The following is a 19369-nucleotide window of genomic DNA, read 5'->3' on the forward strand; positions in this document are numbered from 1 at the left end:
CTGCTCTATTTCTGGCCTCGGATCAGTTCTAGTTATGTGTTTGGGTATGGCGCCACTTTGTGGTCACACCAAGAAGCTCAGATGAGTTCTGGGAAAAAAAAAAGAAAACCTACATTTAGGAGTGTTTGCAATGCAGGTATGTAAACACATTCCAGCTGAAACAGACAAAGAAAAGCACTTTATACACCTTTAATGAGAGAACCTCACTTTAAATACTGTTTTCATACTTTTGTTATAACATGCTGCACAGTTTCACAGTAATTAGCAGCAGACACTAATATTAACTAAAATATTACATGTGACAAGCTTAAATTTACACAGGATGTGTGATTTGTTGTGACTGTTGTGGAAACCTTTCATGAATTGTCACCATAAATTAATTTGGCTTTTTATTTCACACTTTTTGAGGCTTTACTGTTCGGATAGAGGAGCATTCCATAATGTTGCACTTATTATTTAGTTTCGGCACAACCGCACACAATCTTTGTTTGCTCCATCAAACTCGGTGTCTCAGTGTGATCGAACGCGAAGGAAACCGGGCGAGCATACATAATGCAAACTCTATAGAAACAGCAAAACCTTTTAACAACTGTGGTGAAGCCTCTCAAAGCTCATGAGACGTAACATTTCATCATGAAAACCATGCAGAGCTAAAAAAAAAAACACATGGGACAAAAAACAAATAGAAAAGCTGCAACATGATCTGAAGAAATGCAGGTCATTTATAAAGCAGACAAATTAGCTATGAGCATTGCTGTGGGAAAATTAAGAATCATCGTTACTACAGCGACTCTACAACAGGTGAATGATATTCTACAATGTATGGATGCCAAGTCTGCATCAACTAGCAGGAAACAATGACAATTAGTGTGTTCTTCAATATCTGCTGTTACACAAAGCAAAGTGTTTGGTTTGTTTTTACATTTTGTACGGCACACTAATACAAACTTTACATTTTTATCATGTTTAATGTAGCTGAGGTGAGTTTTTTTTTTTTTTTTTTAAACTTAAGTCATTTCAGCAATGTCTACATTCATAATTCATGCCCACAGTCATCTTTCTATTATTATTATGCTAATTAATGTAACCATGGGACCAACACTCTTGGTCACGGTTGCTATGGAAATATAGGACACTAGAGGTGTGTAATGTCTTTCAGTGGTAATAAGATGTTACAATAAAGGTAACTATTTCTGCAGCCCTGCAGAGAAAGAGATTGGCTGAAGGTTCACAATGTATGTGTGTATGCATTTTTGTGCATCATGTAATTCTGGCACATGAAGAAGTTATATGTAGATATTCAAAACAACATGCTTCAAATGGTTTCTATGTGTTGAATATATATATATATATAGTAACACATATTTTATATTTTATCTCACATTTTTTCTACACACTGAGACCAGATCAATGCAACAGACTCTTGATGTGTCCCTAGCTTTGGTGTATATGAGGGGTAAAGGTTTAATAATTCATGTAGAATGTAATCTGACTACAGCAACAGACAAGGAGTCACAGGGTGGCACGATGAACTGTGGACTCCTGGAGCAGCACAGTCATGATGATAAAGGAACACCAGAGCCTCTTGAGGATACGTGTTCTAGCCCTTCACAAATTCACATCTCTCAGACAACGGGAGACAGAGACCACACTTGAAACATGGCCTCCTAAATGCCACAGATTTTAAGAGAGGGATCGGTCAGCATCAGCATATTCGCAAAGTTAAAGTGACACAGAGGAGCAACCACAAAGGGAGTTGTTTTCTGCAATACAACACAGTGAAATAACAATAAACTGAGATGGAATATGTTTAAATCCATCTAAAATCCCAGCGCACTACTTCCAGGATAGTAAAACATCTGCTTCTTAGAACTCTGCCCAGTTACAGGGAAACAATGATCACAAACTTTGACCTCTGACACACGCTACAGCCCGAGGGAGATTGGTGCACAGGAAATTACAATTTGTGTAATATTATGTGAGCAGGCTTTTTGCTCCGAGATGACATTAAAAACATGAAGCTGAGCCGTTACTCAGCATTCATACTGAATAATTTAGAATCATGCAGTCTGATATTTTAACGCCATTGTAACAACGAAAGCAACATTATTACATGATATACAGTATTTGTATAATTCTAAATAGGCTATGAAAAATAACAGTTCCCAATAGCAATTTAGTTAAATAGAAACAAGCATATAGTGACATTACTTTGAGTAAAACTATACAGCATTGAATTTCTATACATCTTAGCAGCACTTTGGTTAGAGGCTGACTTGGCATATGGACCTGCCCATCAATGTAATATAAATTATGCATGTTGCTACTGTATAATGAAGCAGCTTGTGACTCGGGAGTAAATATTTGTCCACTGACTGAACACTGTTATTCACATTTACATTTGATACATTTCTATCACAAGGAAATTGGCCACACATATTAAATCAGACTGTTCTAGTACAAAACACGAGAGTCAATGGCACTGACATTCATTACTCATTGCGTCTTATTCACATGTCTGAGTTTCCAAACTGACTGACAGTATAGGATCACGTGGGAGAATAAAATCCTCTGACTTTGTTTACAGTCTCTGTGCCCATTTTCTGTGCAGTTATTTACAGTCAAACCACCCACCAGAGAGAAAAACCTGCAGACGAGACCGAAACAAAAATAGAGGAGTGATAAGGCTGCCAGTTTTAACAACAGTATGTTGTCGTACAGCATACGAGCGTGCTCTTATGTTGTTATTTTCACACAAAACAGGATTGTGGAAACTTGGCACAGGCCCTCTGCTGTAAACTATGTATATAATCCTGCGTCTCCAGGGAAAATTCACGTCACCCAGGGGGCCATTTGCAAGTGGGCGTTAGTGTGTGTTCCACCTGACCTCAGAGTCAATACGCTGAGCACAAACAGGCAAACAGGTTGCATTTTCATTTACAGCACGGAGCAAACATTTGTATGAACTTCTGGTTATGTTTTAATGGATTTGTTTACAGCCAGAGAACCCCAACAGAGTGTCAAAGACAGATAAAGGAACAGTCCACCTTGCTTTGTCATCTTTAACAAGGGACATGTTCCACTGTGAACTCCTTGTTTACCATTTAATCATGTCCCTTGCTGATGTGACCTTACAAATGTTGGACGGAGTGGACTGTTATTAGCATTAAAGAGATGGTTGTCTGTATGAGTGTGTGTGAGCCCTATCACCGTCCTCTCAGATGCTGGTCTGCAGGTCGCCGTTCAGCAGAGTACTTTGGGTATCCGTGGGGTCATTCATCATGCGAGACTTATCCTGCCTGCTGTCGCTGCGCTCAACCTCATCCAGCCCACCCACCTTCTTCAGACACAGAACATTCTGGAAACTCTTCTTGAAGTTCTCCGACAGGAAAGCGTAGAGGATAGGGTTGGCGCAGCTGTTGGCGTATCCTAGGACCACCACAAAGGCGAAGGTGCTCCTCAGGATGGGAGTGGTGCTGATGGTTCCCGTCACCGAGGTGACGTTGAAGACGTAGAAAGGCAGCCAGCAGAAGACAAACACCGCCACCACGATGGACACCATCCGAGTCACCTTCCTCTCTGAGCGCTTCCTCTTGGAGGAGCCCACGCGGATGCCTGAGGACTTCACCTTGATGATGATGAACAAGTAGCAAAGGCAGATGACCATGAGGGGCAGGAAGAAGCCCAGGATGAAGGTGTAGAACATGAACGCTGTGTAGTAGGCTTCTTGGGGTTCAGGCCACACAATGGTGCAGAAGCAGCCGTCGTGCTTCGTGATGATGCCGCTGTAGATAACGATGGGCAGGTTAACCATCAGTGACACCCCCCACACTGTTAAGTTAATAGTCTTGGCCATGCGAGGTTTGCGCCACTTTGTGGATTTAATGGGATGCACCACAGCCAGGTAGCGGTCGATGCTCATGACCATCAGGCAGAAGATGGATGTGAACTGATTCAGGGAGTCAAGGGTCATCACCACCCTGCAGAGCACAGGACCGAACGGCCAATGGACCAGCGCCAACTGGATGGCGATGAACGGCAGGCCCAGCATGAAGAGCACGTCAGCCACCGCCAGGTTGAGGATGTAGATGTTGGTGACCGTCTTCATCTTGGCGTAGCGCAGGATGACGTAGATGACGAGGGCGTTTCCACAAAGCCCCACGGTGCAAACCAGGAAGTACATGCAGGTGATGACCACCGTGCTGGTTCTGTTGAAGCTGTGGTCGGTGTAGTTCCCGTGGGAGTCGGACTCGTTGGCCTGCATGAAGCTGTCGTACATGAGGTGCTCCGACAAGTTCGGAGGGGACGATGGGAAGATCCAGGAGTCCATGATACCTCGCTGTCTCTCGCTGTCTCTCACGTGGATTATGGCATCTCACCTGCACACACAAAGACTCCAGTCAGTCACTGTGTAAAATAACTTTGAATTCATCATTGTAAGTGATTTTTACAACCCTGACAGTTATTGTCTGGTTGACAGAGCATAAAATAACCATTCCACTTGCTATGGACTTTGAGATTGATTTTCTATTTTCCAGAGGAAGAAAAAGGAGATCCATAGTCATCATCTTCATCAGATATTGAATGCGATCTTTCTTCCCTCTTCTATTCAGACCACTTGCTGATAGATGTTTGTCTGTTGAACCAACTGATCTGAATGTAACAAGTAGTTATCATTATTCCTTTTGCAAGCACGGTGTGCATGAATGACACCACACTATACAACATAAAATCATGTTTGGTGTTACAATATGTTGACTTGTGTCATTTTGAGAAAGAAAATGTTCTTTTTATAATTGCCCTGAAGTCCAGCGATTTTATAGAGTAGGCATCTGATTCTTCTCTCTTGGAAACAGACCTGACTGATGGCGCGTGTAAAGCAAAGCATCTCAGGATCTCAGTGAGAGCAAACATTCCTTGTGCGTGTTTTTGGTCAGACAGTGCTACCGAGGGAAATCACTCTGCACATCCTACAGCCATAAGCTCTCTCTGGGGAAATGCTTGCCCTTCACATGTTGCTAAATGAGCAGCTAGAACGGGTTACACTGAATTCTCTGCTGACACAATTTTTCAATTTATTAGGGGGTGGGCACGGATGTAAATTAATCCCAGCCTAAGTAATTGAAATGAGTGGAATGACTGTACTGCCAATAGCCTTGCCACAGTCAGATTGAAGTGCTTGTCACTGCCAATGAACGGGAGGCAAACATGATCTGACAACTTAGTTAGGTGCCAATAACATAAGAGCTTTTATTATGCCAGTTTATCATTTTCAGCATGGCAGCGGCATAGGGTGGACACTGCCTGGAGTCTTGTTTTTGGTGAAACGGTGACAAAATGTTAGTAAAGGGGACGTTCGAGCCCAGTGAAAACACAGCCCATTTGTCTATTAATGTGAGTCGTCTGAGTCAGATGGATGGACAGAATATTGTGTAATGTAACAGTTGGAAACCCACTAGGGGAGACATCTTTTGTTTGTGTTGCATAAGATAAACAAGCATATGATAATCAAAGATTCCTACAGAAACAGACCATAATTCCCGCTGGAGAAGTAGATCTGCATCTTAGGTGATCAGTCCATGGAATCTATCACAACCCCTGATCACAGTTGCTATGAGTAATATATTGTCTTTTGTTTTTTTGGTGAACAGTTGAACTGCTGTAACTGAGGCATTGTGCATACTGTGCAACAGGTACTGTGTCTGTAAGAGCCAGCACAGTCAAAAGAAAGTGAAAATGTGCTTTGCCATCAGAACAGCTGGTAACATTTTAATAAAACGTGGGTTTTTTTCTTCTTCTTCACTGCTCAAGGGCATGAACTTTGTTTTGTTAGAGGGTAGGAGGTGGATATTCAGCTAAATAAATTATTACATGCTCGTAGTTAAACATGCAAATCCAGCTTATGGAAACTAATGTGAGAATGAGGGCAAGTCAGGGAATTTCAATTTGCAATGTTGGAAACTCTGCCAGCTGAGGATTTTGTGGTGTGAAATCACATTTTTTTTTTTCCAATACACATGCAAGAACGTCGTCATTTTACCAGTCAACACTACAACTACTGAGAAAGAACGAGACACTGCAGTAAATATGTGAACATGTGTCAGTAAACATGTCGAGCATGTGCACTCTGTTCAACTTAATTTGAATGGAATAATCACACGAAAATAATATTATCATCTTTGTACATCCACTGACATCTGTGACAATCGCTCAACTATAACTCAACAAAAGTGTCGCCTTACCTGCAGCTGGATTTAATCTCATCCTACATAGAATACAGCACTTCAGTGCGGATGAGAGTGTTTTAGTGTTTATGGCAGATTCTCCATCTTAATGTATTCCCCAAGTTTGTCTCACGGGCATCGAAGTGGAAAACCTCTCTGCAACGTGGATTTTCTTTTTAACAATCCCATGACGCAGCCTGCCTCACATGCACGAGGAAAATCACCAAAAAAAGGTAAGTAAAATAAAAAAAAAACGCCGCTTGATTTGCTCTGATCGAAGCTCCGATGCGCTCTCACCGTGCCGCGCGCTGTGACCGTCTCCAGCTGGAGAGCGCGCGTGTGTGTGTGAAAGGACGCACGTTAAACGGCGTCGAGGAGGCGCTGAAGAGACTCACCTCTGCACTGGAGAGGATGTCCCCTGAGACACAGATATCCGGTACTGCGTGCAGATGGAGCTCAGCATTAACAAATCCTACATTTAGTGGCATCTTGAAAGAAGTGTTAGATCTTTAACTTAAGACAAAGTAGTAAAAAAAAAAACACTGTAAAAGTTACAAAGTGCTGCACTGACAAAGGGGCTCATTATGCAGGATGAGCCATTTCAGATTATTGTTCATCGCTTTAATGCAGCAGCTGGTAAATCTGGAGCTAATTGTAATGTATTCAGTTATATTATTTTATATATTACTTTACATACAGCTGGGCAGCATGTAAAGGCCTCCCATGAACCAATAAAGCCTGTCTGATAAAATAACAGAAATCATTTATTGATTATACTTTGTACTGTCAGACACAAGAAGTATTAAACAGCAGAAAATAGAAACACTCCAATAAAGAACAAGTATCTCAAATTTATTCTTAAGTCCAGTGTATAAGTAAATGTACTACTGCATCTTGATGAGAGTAATTGGCGAATGAAATTCAGCACCGGTTGAACATCTTGATAGTAGTGAAAATGAGGTGGATATCAAGACTTTAGAATATGTCATTTTAAACAGTAAATATCATGAAAACAGAGAAGTGGTTCTTGGTTCTCACCAGTTCTCACCAGAGGGTCAGTGGTAATGGCTGAATAAAACTCTCCCTGTGTTGTGAAACCCAGGCGAGGCTCTCAAGAGTTATTTCTGCAGGAGCATGTGGACTTTCAGAACGCATCAACCTTCAAAACAAAGACCAGTTGGTCAAACGCACCAAAGCAAGCGCTGCTTTTACGCACGCCTGAGTCTATTTATTGCGCAATGGACCACGTGTGCCACCAGCGGCGCAGAGACTATATTGCAAACACAGGCCTCAACATCCTCTTCAGTTCAGCTTCCAGCCATCAGAGGCAGCACTGAGCCCAAAGATTCAGTGCAGCGCTGACATTACGCGCCGTGGAAGTCCCACAGACAAGTTTTGTGGTAAGTGATTGTTTCATCAAACATATACAGGTGTGAAATAAGTATCTGTGCAGGGACGCAGGACTCGAGTTGTGATGGTTGCAGTTTGCTCTTCCCACATCATACCTTCTCCTGGTTTTCTCCTAACAGCTGATTATGATGAACCCAAATCCAGTTTCCAAAACTCTGGAGGCCATGTTAATGTTTTTCAAAATCAATCAATCAAAAGTTTCTGGATGTTTGTAGATGTTTGAAGTTTGTAAATGAGTGGCTGGTGACGGCTAAGAGAAAGTTGTGATGCAGATTGTCGTTTCTCTCTCATGCCAAGTTGCACTTACTTTGTGTTTGAGCAGTAGTTGTTCGATAGGAGGTTCTTGTTTGTAGTGATTTCTTTTTTTTTAATGGCACAACAAACTGCTGAGCTTTTTGTGTCTGTCAGTCGCATTCTTAAAACTGTGACAGCATCTTTCAGCTAAGTGCTGCTCTTTTGGGAAAAAGATAAAAACCAAATAGAAGGCTGCCAGCAAGAGACAGACAGGAGAATTAGTTTTTATAAAGACGTTCAATCTTTGACTTGCAGTGTTCTAAGGACTCAACACGACAGGTATCATCCTCTGTAACCTAAAATGGTGGCTTCACCTCCTGGACCACTTGTAGCTTCACATATGTGTTTGGTGTTGGTTTATTTCTTCGGCATTTTCAACCCGTGACCACAGATTTTCCATTTTTCAGTGTGAAGATGACCGCGTGATGTGCCGGCCTGCTTCTCCATGAGCGCTTCTGCTCAGTTTTCTTTGACCCACAACGTCTCAGATCACATCAGCCGCCGTGACTTTTTTTTTTTTTTTTTTTTTATATGTCATCTGATGTCTAAATGTCAGATCGTTCAAGCTGAAAGTCTCATGCAGCTACAAGGAACCTGCTGTTTGGCTGTCACTGCAAACTCAAAAGTCAAAAGATTCTTCACGCAGCTCATCATCTCAGTGGGGGTGCTGATGTCACCAAATTTGGAAGCAAAGTTAGTTTTCAGTGCCTCCAAGAAGCCTCCGTTACCCCGCAGGTGAGGAGCGGGTCACCTAATCTAAATCGGCAGGCGGAGCGGTCAGCTTCTTCTGAGGTGCGTGAAGTCTTTTGACACACAGCGCCTGTTTTATCCCTGACCTGCAGACCCCCGTTAAGTTGATTCAAGTGACTGAATGTGCCGCACAACTTATTTCTCTTACCTGATTAAAAGAGGACGCTGATATTGTACGTATGCATGCTTGTTACTTTGTCTCTGAAACCCACTCGAGCCAACTAAACACTGCGCGGTTCCACATCATGATTCAATGAGAGGAGGAAAATTAGAACGTCTGAACTGTGAAAGGTGGTTTCTCTCACCTTCTGTGTGGATGCTTTGTTTTGACGTGAACCCTGCTTGGTGCAGGCAAAAAGGTTACAGCGGCAATTAAACTTATTAAGAAGGGAAACGACGAGGAGCAATCAATGACCCATTAACTTGATTTTTTTTTTTTTTTTTTTGAATACAAAATAGGTAACCTAAAGCGGTTGACATTTTAACGAGAGATGTGTTTTCATTTACTCCCTTGGGCAGTTGAACATAAAAAAAGGCTTGTTAATAACACAAACCTAAAGGACCCTTAAGGTGCGAACATTGTTAATCAGTATTCGTTCGGAGTGAAACAAGGATGCCAATACATATTGCTATTGAGGGATGTCTGGAGTGAAATCTTGATGGTTCCCTGGGTTGATTAGTTCTTTGTTAACTGATAGTGGTGATATAATGCAGGAGAGAGCTTGAAGCTCAGGTCTTTATTTGCTCTCTAATTACTGAAACATGACCAAGCACCTTCCAGTTTCAGGGCCTGAATTGAAAGCATTGATTATACATCCTGCTCGGGTAAATTGACACACAACAGTTAGCGGCCTGAGGCAGCTGGAAAATACTTGTGAAATACGATTGTATGCTTTTGCCATTTTTTTTTTTTCAACGATTCTACTATGAGATAAACAAATCAGCCAAGTGTTCAGAAAGGTATTGCTGCAATATCTTAGCACGGAATAAATGAATTACTTTCGTCATTGGCTGCAAGCACACTGTCTCATTTTCTGATCTATCAAGAGAGAAGTAAGACTTGTGTGTTGCTGGATTTTGAATTGATGGATCCAAGGCACATATCTGTCTTGGTGTTTTATCAGAGAGGTGCTGCACATTTCATTATGTCTGTTTTCATGCTGCCATTGATGTAGTGGTCGTCCTTCATGTTTTTCTCAAGTGCCTGTTAGTCAGTGCTCCTTCCATCCACTTGATGTGATGTTACTGTGGAGTGAGTCGGTTTATTTTGTCTGTCCAATTTATTGTCGTAACACTCGCCTTTTTTTTTTTTAAAGCCACATGTTCATCAGAATGGCCATTGTCCCATTTCTCCTTTCATCTGTTCTTATCAGGGTGTCGCCTCGCTGAGCTCCTGACGTTGTGACAATTCCCTGTTTGACAACTAAAGGTTGTTATGGATTTAATTCAATTCTCTTTTTCTCATCCATTGTGTTGAGTTATTGTTTATCCTTCTGACAAGTGATCCCTAACAGTTGCGTCAAAATGGAAAATGATTACATGTGTAGCTGCCTAAAAGCAGAAATAGAGCTAATAATAATGTAAATGATTATTATAATGAGGTGTTCTGATGTATGAAGAAAGTGGTGTGGGGCTGTATCTAATGATTATATTCATTCATTGATCTGCTGATTATTCTCTCCATTAATTGGTTCATAAAATGTCAGAAAATAATGAAAGATCTACAATAAATCTTCCATTTATGAAGGTTTTAATGTCCAGTTTTTACTGAAACTGAAGGAAGGATTTATTGTTGTAACAGACTGCATTTGTTTTAGTTCGTTGTACCTAATAAACTGGCAACTAAGTGTACTTTGCACACTGGTGTAGAAAATGATAACTTATCCAAGTTTCTCAAGCACGTCTTATAAGCCAATCAGAAACAAGTTGGCCAAAATAATCAAATTGAGCTACTCTTTCATTGTGACTCAGAAAAAAGAAAAGAAATCAGTGTGCTCCATGTGTACTCTTTACACACAGCTGTTTATTTAGATAAAAGGAGTCTGGCTGCTGCGATAACGCCTGCTGAGGCTAACTCTAGCTCCTAGGAGACACTGTTGTGGTGATTCTGGAAGATGCCGATCGGTCCTCTGTTGATGTTTTTTCAGAGGCTCTGTTCCAAAAGCGAGCGCTGCGAGAGGCAGAAATGTGCCTCATGCTAAATGAATTTGATTTTCATTTCTCTGTTTTTGCAACATGTCCCTGAATCACTCTCCCAGCACACCTCTTTCCTGATGTCACTAAAACAGATTCTTTTTTTTGCCTTCTCAGTCTTGGATTCTGACGTAAACTACTCTGTTTTTTTATATAAATGATCACAAACCTTCCATAAATATCAGTTCCTGGACGCTCATGATGCATTGCAGTATTACACACAGTGTTGTTCTTAATTATCCGGCTAATTTGAGATGCTTCTTGTTGTGTCTGTCATGGTTTAGTGGCTCATAATAGATATTGTGTATCACTAAAGATGTGTATATTGTGAGTTTTTCTATCACCATTCTTGTTTCCATGTGTAACCATTTTGCTGACATGACTCTGAAAATTCATTGTTGACCTTGGAAGTTTGAGAAAAACTGATCTTAAGCTCTTCTTTTCTTTTTCTTCTCTTTTTTTTCCCTCCATGACAACTGAGCAAAGCTCTCTGATGACTGTGTGAGATGCGGGTGAATGCTCTGGAAAAAGCTGGTACGAGGACCTTTGCTGAAAATGTCTTTCTGCTTTGTAGTTTTGATTTTGACTTTGTTTTCAAAGATTCGTGTGGCTGTTATTTTGCCCACCCCTGTAGATGTGATGTTTGGGGTGATTCCTGAAGGAGACGCACTTCAAATTAAAAGGTGCTCATCTGTGAACGTTAGTTCGGGCTCGTCCTTAAGCTCTGCTGAACCACAGGAATGGTGCTGTTCATCTCTTTAGCGGGTAGAGACATAAAACTGCAGTTGATAACCAAACTTAGACCAAAACGGTCTGAGTCTGTGTTCTCAACTGAGCCAAAACATCTGAACGATGATGAGGAATCAGTTCGGAGTCTAAATAGAGAATATAAATACCAACTAATTCCACATTTCCCACAACAGATGTACTAGTGACATTTGGCAAATCCGCATATGAAATCACTCATTTATTTGTATGGCTGTACTGCTTCAACTGAAATTGGATTATGAATGAATTTGTGGGTAAAGTTGAGGACATACTGGAGTCTTGGCACAACTTATGCCTCTGTGCATTCTGTGTTGTCAAAACTGCTAAATGGTTAATTAGCAATATTGACGTTGCCTGTGGTGTTCTGGATGAAATCAAACTCCGACAGGTTTTATGTAATTTTCCAGATATAGCATTCTGTATATGTCTGTGCAGCACATGTAAGGTGCACCGGTGCAGGTTTTAGTCACAGCTGCAGCTCTGATGTAATGAACACGTGCTTTGTGATGGATCATACTCCATGATAACACATTCACCTGACGGGGAAGAGAGTTGAGTTTGCGTGTGATAGCTGACAGCTGGTCAGTTCCTCATGTGGCTGTAACTGTGCTCTCAGAGCCTTAGAGCCTCAGCAACCTGCTCTCTGGTATTCAAAGCGGCTGCTGATCACTTTTTTGTTGTTTACCGTGCAGGGGAGCTAAAAGAACTGTTCCTTTCAAGCCTGTTAAGTGTGATTGATTGTTTGCTAGACAAGACTTGTTAAAGCTCCCCGGCTCAGTCCACAACTCTCTTAAATTCCCTTTTCTTGTAACAAACGCAGGCAGTAAACGTCTTTCATCACATTTGCGATCAGGACATCTAAAGACATGAAATCCATGTTAATTGTGCTGTTTGGTCCGCGCTCTTATGTATTCCTGCAGTGGATGGCACTTTGTGTTTTTCATGTCAGGTTCATGCTGATTTAATTTTCCCTTTGGTTATGCATACTTATGTTTGATTTCCAGTGGAACATACTAATTAAAATGTAAATGAGGCTATTCCATACTCAATACTATTTTCAGACTTCAATATCAATGCTATGTCAGAGCTTGGCAGCCAGAGATGTATGTGGGTTGGCTTTATTGCAGTATGTCTTAGGGGTAGCGACAGTATACAGTGCTGAATGTTAGCCCATTATCAGATTTTCCCTCAAAGAACGCAGAGTCAACCTTTTACTTTCTTCTTGGTATAGATTTAAAGGGCTTTGGAAATGTTTTTAACCACTTTCAATGCCAGGCATTAGACTCACAGCAGCAATATTGTCCAATTCCCATTCCTTTTAAAGGATTACTGGCTGGTTGTAGCCGAGACATTTATATTTCTAATAAACAAAAAAACCCTTGTAGTTGCTGTGAGTAAACGCACCCAAACCAGGGGGAGAATTAGAACCAGCAAAATGAATCTTTGAAAATGACAAGAAATGTGACAGCTTTAGTTACCAGTTACTTATAAAAAACATCCAATATGACGCATGAATAAAATATGAAGTGCTTTTATAGAATAAATTAGATCCAACAGTTTACAAAAAGATTGGCTCCATCTCCACCAACCGAACCAGTAGTAAAATTCAACCTACACTTTAATGTATCAGTAGTAATAGTCCATTCATTTAATATATAAAACACTCACAGGGGCCATTTTGCATTATGAGTACTGTCACTTTTTTGGGATATTTTGAGTACATTTGTTTTATCACACTTATACTTACTTAAGTGACATTTTCAGTGCAAGACTTTGCTCGACTATTTCTTGGCCTGACACAGTAACTACCTGGAGTCTCTGTTGCCTGGCAACTGCTCAGAGCCCAGTTAGCAGTGTGACACACAACCCCTCGTAAAACGGCAAGTTGTCGTTTTCACGCCTCTGTTTTTGTTGGTATTGGAAAAAGCATAGAGAACATCGTGTTGATTAGCGAAGCATCAGAAGTGCTGGTTGGTGGATTTTGTTGTCATTTGACAGAGCCGGTGGAGCCAGTTCCCCTTGTTTTCAGTCTTTGTGCAAAGCTAACTGGCGTTCGCCTGCTGATCCAGAAGTGGTTGATGGTTAAATCCTGTTCTGACAAAGTTTTTGGTAATCCGCTGCTGTTCTCCTGGTTTTATGGCACTCATGTCACATACCACTTTTCACCAGCATTCTTAATCACAAATGCCACTGCTGAGTATGATATGGCGCAGTGTCGGCCATCAAACTGTTTGATCACTGGCATACCAGTCATGTGCTAGTCATGTTTTTGTGCCACATGTCGATCCTTAGTGGTATGCTGCTAAGCACTTTTCAAAATTCAGCTCATATTCGGCAAATGTCGCTGGAAAACGAATGGCGTACCACCCGTCACTTTTCAATCTCGCCATCTCTCCTGGCTGCTGGCTGTAGCTTTGTATTTTACAGACAGATATGAGCTTTGGTATCAGTTGTCACATCTAAAAAAAAAAATCTAAAGAGCATATTTTGCAAATTGTCACACCGCTTGCAACAGCATCTATATCTTCTTTTCTTTCACACGTGACGGGAATGCCTGAAAGTGCACATCCTTGGATCATGTGATATCCAATCAGCAAAGACATGTGACAAGATGTGCTTCAAGCATGTGGACGGTAATCCACAATTAGATGCATCTATTGACAATTATGAGCTCATTTTCATTCCATCGGTGAACCTTTTTATCTGAAAGAGCACTTACAGGCACTGTTGCGCGTGAGAATACAAGCTGAACAGTGGAGCTCCTGGCCACTGTGCGCGGCTTTCTAATCCCATGAAACCAGAATTGGTTTTCACTCTTCTTTTCAGAGCCCATTGATGATAGATAATGTTGCTCATGGAGGAGGGCTGGCGTCAGCTCGGATTTCTCAGGTGGGCTCTGCCTGAATGAGCTGTCAGTGGCACGAACCACCTTGGCTGGCTGTCTGTGACTCACCGTGTACTGTCTGGCAACGTTCCCCCTCAGGAGTTATAATCTCAGAATACTCAACACTCATTGCAGATAAACAAAGCCTCTTCGTTCATACAGAACACTGGTTCTATTTTATTTTATTTTTTTATCTCACTTGTCATTTTTGATCTCCAGCTCAACTGAGTCCAAACATCACATTATGTGGTGTGCAGAGCTTCCTTCAAACTGTGGAAAATTGCTGCTGCACCCTCATTCCTACACATACCACTCGTCCGCATCCAAAATAGACCATTAAATGTGTATTCTTTTGCATCTGTAGGTTGCAGTGAATGTCTGAATGACTGATGCTGCCGACGCATCAGCGGGAACATCTACTCATCACACTGGTGTTTCACAAATGGAAAACACATTCTCCTAATACCTGCTGGGCTCTTCACAAAGTTCAGTGATCTAATGAGTTTGTTTGTACTTTCAAGATTCTGCTCTAATAAATGTTGTGCAGTGTGCCATGTTAAAAAAAAAAAAAAAAAAAAAAAGGCCTGTTGCTGGGCGTAAAATGAAGATGTATGATTGCGAGTAGATTTTAGTCATAAATTGCCTTTGGATTGTAGGAAAATTAATGGGGTGAATAACACAACGTAAACGTTGCAGCTCTGTTCCTGCTTCAGGCATAGATTAAAACTTGACCCATAAGAGCTAAATATTATTAAAGCAACAAATGGAAGATAAAGCACCAGCCTGCTAATGTTGTGCAGCCTGATATTTGACTGCAAACGTACAAAGAAACTTCCAATGATAAAAGTTTAATCTGATGACCACAATGCTTCTGGTCCATTGAAATTAAATAGCAAAATGACAAAAATAATAGAATAATCACTGATTATAATAGTTATTAAAATAGAATCTATAATATAATGGATATATGCATGCCATGTGGAAGTCTACAGGATAATTAACCTAATTGATTCTAATGAATTATAATTAAAAAGATAAAACTGCAAACTCACAACAGGTGTCAGAGAGTTCAGACATTTCTAAAGATATAGGAGCTTTTTTTAGGACTCCACTTCAGAGAGCCATCTGTGTGTGTGTGTGTGACTATGGTACACATGATATATTAGCAGTCAGACTAGGGCTGGGGAGGCAGATCTGGCTGCAGCACCGTTCTCTAGGAGAGGTGTAAACAGAATGCAGAGCCATCTGCATAACACAGACGTCTCGTCCACCAGCCACAAGTGAAACACCTGCCACCAATCAGATCGCTTGTAAAAGTAAATTACAACTTATAATAGCCAGAACTCTAATTCTACAACATGATTCTTGGTAGTTCATCATAATTTACGTAACTTGCTTGACAAATATATGTTTGCATTTAGAACAAGCTATTTGGCAATGGGCTTAAATAAATGAATAATTACAGTCTGCTTGTTTCTATGTTTGTGGACTAAAGCCCTTGTCTGCTTGGCTATTTCCTCTTCACTGACCTTAATTTATAATAAAATTCCTGTCAGTAGATTAAAATTCATTCAAAAGTGTAGTACTGATTGTTATAGGACATCTCAATCAGCTTTGGTTTTCTTAATTGAAATAACATATTCATCCATCCATCCATCCATTTTCAACCGCTGCCGGCAGTAAGTCAGACCATAACATATTATATATATTGATATTGAGTTTAAAGCATCTCCTGGGAACTAATTCATAATTCAGCTTTATCTGCCAATAGCAGTGTGGTGTATTTTTCCATGGCTCAGTCCAGCATGCTGCTAAAACATTCAAAGATTCATATCGTAGCCTCTTTGGACATATTATTATAAAGAAAATAAATGTTTCTAACAACAACCGTGACTAAACAGCAACAAGCTTCATGAAACCTAATCCTTGTGCCCGTAAGAGGCATTAAATGGACTTTATCTTGGCTCTTGATGTGTTCTTCTGAGATCTGGGGACAGTGTTTAGGGGACAGTTCAATTACATGAGCTGTTAAGACATCATGTACAAAGTAGGTCAAGAGTGTCTGAAGCACTTGAGGATCAAATTCAACTTAAATCTCATCTTTCTCCGCTCCCCTCTCCCCTGTTGTCGTCAGTGGAGCCTTTTCCGTTAAATCATAACAACACGGCCACATGATTTTTTAGCAAGCATGACTGGCTTTTAATCTGAGCCAGATGTGAAATCAGAACAACAGAAACGAGCACAAGAGCCAGTCTGTTATCTACATTCATGCAGTTTTGTTCACAGTGGCAGAGAGTGTTTATTTTACTGCTTCATAGGCCAAGGTTCAGAGAAGCCCATGGCCGAGCTTTGAGGAACACAGAATCGAGTTAGAAGACCAGTGATGTCAAAACATTTCATCCATCTTTCATATATTTCGTCTTTATTTACCCAATGAAATTAAACATTCTTAGTTTTCTTATTTCCTCTGTTCAGCAGGCTATTTATGGCAATATACTGCATCTGTAACATCTCACATTACATATGTAAAAGGCCTTTTAACACTACATATTCTTCTATCCTTAGCGCACTGTGCAAAGCCCTAAAGAGACCTCTGTTGCTGCAATGATTCAGTCCATGTCTTGCAAAGCCCTTTATGTGCATTCTGTGTTTGAGCACATCAGGCATTCAGCAGATCATGAAAAAGGACAAATCTCTCTTTAAACCTAATTGGATGTGATCAGAGTGAAATTCTACCTTTGTCAGTGTTTCAAAGCCTTGGCTACATTTGATTATGGCCTGTTAACTGGAAAATGGTGTATTGAACATTTTTTGTTGCCATCTTTGTTGTAGTATAACCCACAGTCTGTCCAGCACAATGCAGACGTTACAGATGCACATAACAACACAATAACAAGGCAGATTGCTTTTCGCACGCAGCGTAGTGGCAGGGTGGAGGAGGAAGAGCTGGTCAGCACAACAAAAGCCTTATTTGAATGTCCAGTTTAATAAGCTAGATGAAAAGACCTGCTGTAAGTGAGGGTCCCTGTCCGTCCACCTGTCTGTGCGTGTCTGCTTGCCTGGGATTAGTTGTTTTCGGCTTTGGCTTGATTCATGCTTACAATGTGCACCCCTGTGGCACTGCGGGGATTATCTCCTGCGCCATGGATGTGCATATTTATCCTGCTCAAATGCCACTGGCCTGAGTCTCTCAAACACACTTACTGATATGCAAACCCCCAGATTATGACATGAATAATGTGTGTTTTTGCCGCCAACACATCAAAACTTGTTCTGTTGTTTGTATTATCTTTTTCTTCTGCTTTTAAGGAAGCCGCCTTTAGGGCTTGTTTGGAGATATGGTTGTTCTGTCACACAGCCGTCATTGCGACTGGCTTTGCTGGAGGCACACAGCTAGTAAATAATGTGTTACTAGAAAACCTACTGGAAGACGCTATATTAATGAATCATGAGGTAATGATTAGTTTACAAATATCTGTCAATCAGAATAATGGCCATTTTCTTCATTAGTAGTTCCTAATTAAATATGAATGACTTATTCTTTACTAATTAATCAATCATTAATCTTTTTTTGTGCACCCTCAAGTGTTCTGTTATACTGAGCATTATTAAGTAGTCCCTTAAGGCAATATAATAACAGTTATGGCAAGTCGTTAATGAGCTTCTTAACAAAGACAGCGGGATTCTCAAATATTGTAGTCATCACACTCCGACTATCTATCTATCTATCTATCTATCTATCTATCTATCTATCTATCTATCTATCTATCTATCTATCTATCTATCTATCTATCTATCTATCTATCTATCTATCTATCTATCTATCTATCTATCTATCTATCTATCTATCTATCTGTCTCAAAGTATAGATAGACAGACACTTAAGCCTTTAGCAAACACATTTGGTCCTTGCTTTGTTCCCTAAATGGTCCAACTTGCAAGAGTCGTTTAGGAAAACCAGGTTGAGCCTCATCATCTTGTACTTTAATGATACGAGTATTCATCAAATGATGACAATTAAGAAAAGTGTACACCGAAGGTAAACAGAAATAAAGTGTCATTCCAGCGCTGCATCGCATCTCTGATCACTGTAGTATCAGGACTGTTTAACAGATTACAGGAGCTGCTAGTTAGTTTTGTATGGCGATGGTTTACTTGTAAAGACACAGAAAGGGTAAGTAACCACAAGTTACATAATCATGATAATCATCAGTTTAGGATTTAGGCTTTAAAAGCTTTGCTGTCTCTTGCAAGGAGATACTGAAACGCAGCAAGTGTCACAATCTGGGAGAGAGAGAGAAAGCGAGATGGTTGTTTTCCTGTAGCAGCAGAGGTGTGTTGTCATACACACAACTGGAGACGGAGATGGAGAGCTCGGCTGCCTCCGGCTGCAGCAGCAGACCTACTTTCAATAAAGCATCACCCGCCTCTTAATGAATTTTTAATATTGAACAAATCAAGAGCATTGTTACTATTGGAACACGCTGTGTGTTTTGCGATGTGTAATTGAGGAGGAGATTTGTAAATGGTGCAGTAATGAAATATAAATAACCCGAATTATATGGAAGCAAACAGATTGCAAACAGTACGCTGTCAGGCATTGTAGCTAATGTTGTTCAGAGTTTAGTGTATAGTGCTATTATCTTTACTCTCACATGAATTATATGTCATTAAAATACAATAAAGTGCACTGACATCATCTCTGTAGTGTTATTGCAGTATGCGACTTAGAATATTGTATGAATGTGAGCAAATAATGACAAATCAACACTCAAATGTATGGTGTAGTGGCGAGCGAATTCTGGCTTACACCGTCTAAAAACAATTCTTGAGAGAATAGCCTGCC

The 19369-nt window shown here is 40.6% G+C and overlaps 1 protein-coding gene across 1 annotated transcript; it reads right to left on the reverse strand.

Moving 5' to 3' along the window:
• Window positions 1-3217: 3217 nt before the first annotated feature.
• LOC139216677 (somatostatin receptor type 2-like) lies at window positions 3218-4330 on the reverse strand. Its single transcript, XM_070847872.1, has one exon. It carries the CDS (start codon window positions 4328-4330, stop codon window positions 3218-3220), a length of 1113 nt encoding a protein of 370 aa, XP_070703973.1.
• Window positions 4331-19369: the final 15039 nt, after the last annotated feature.

Source organism: Pempheris klunzingeri, chromosome 17 (genome assembly GCF_042242105.1).
Source record: "Pempheris klunzingeri isolate RE-2024b chromosome 17, fPemKlu1.hap1, whole genome shotgun sequence".
Taxonomy (NCBI): Eukaryota; Metazoa; Chordata; class Actinopteri; order Acropomatiformes; family Pempheridae; genus Pempheris; species Pempheris klunzingeri.

Bases quoted from the DNA above. Each gene is read 5' to 3' on its own strand.
- LOC139216677 (XM_070847872.1), bottom strand. From the start codon at position 4,330: ATGGACTCCTGGATCTTCCCATCGTCCCCTCCGAACTTGTCGGAGCAC.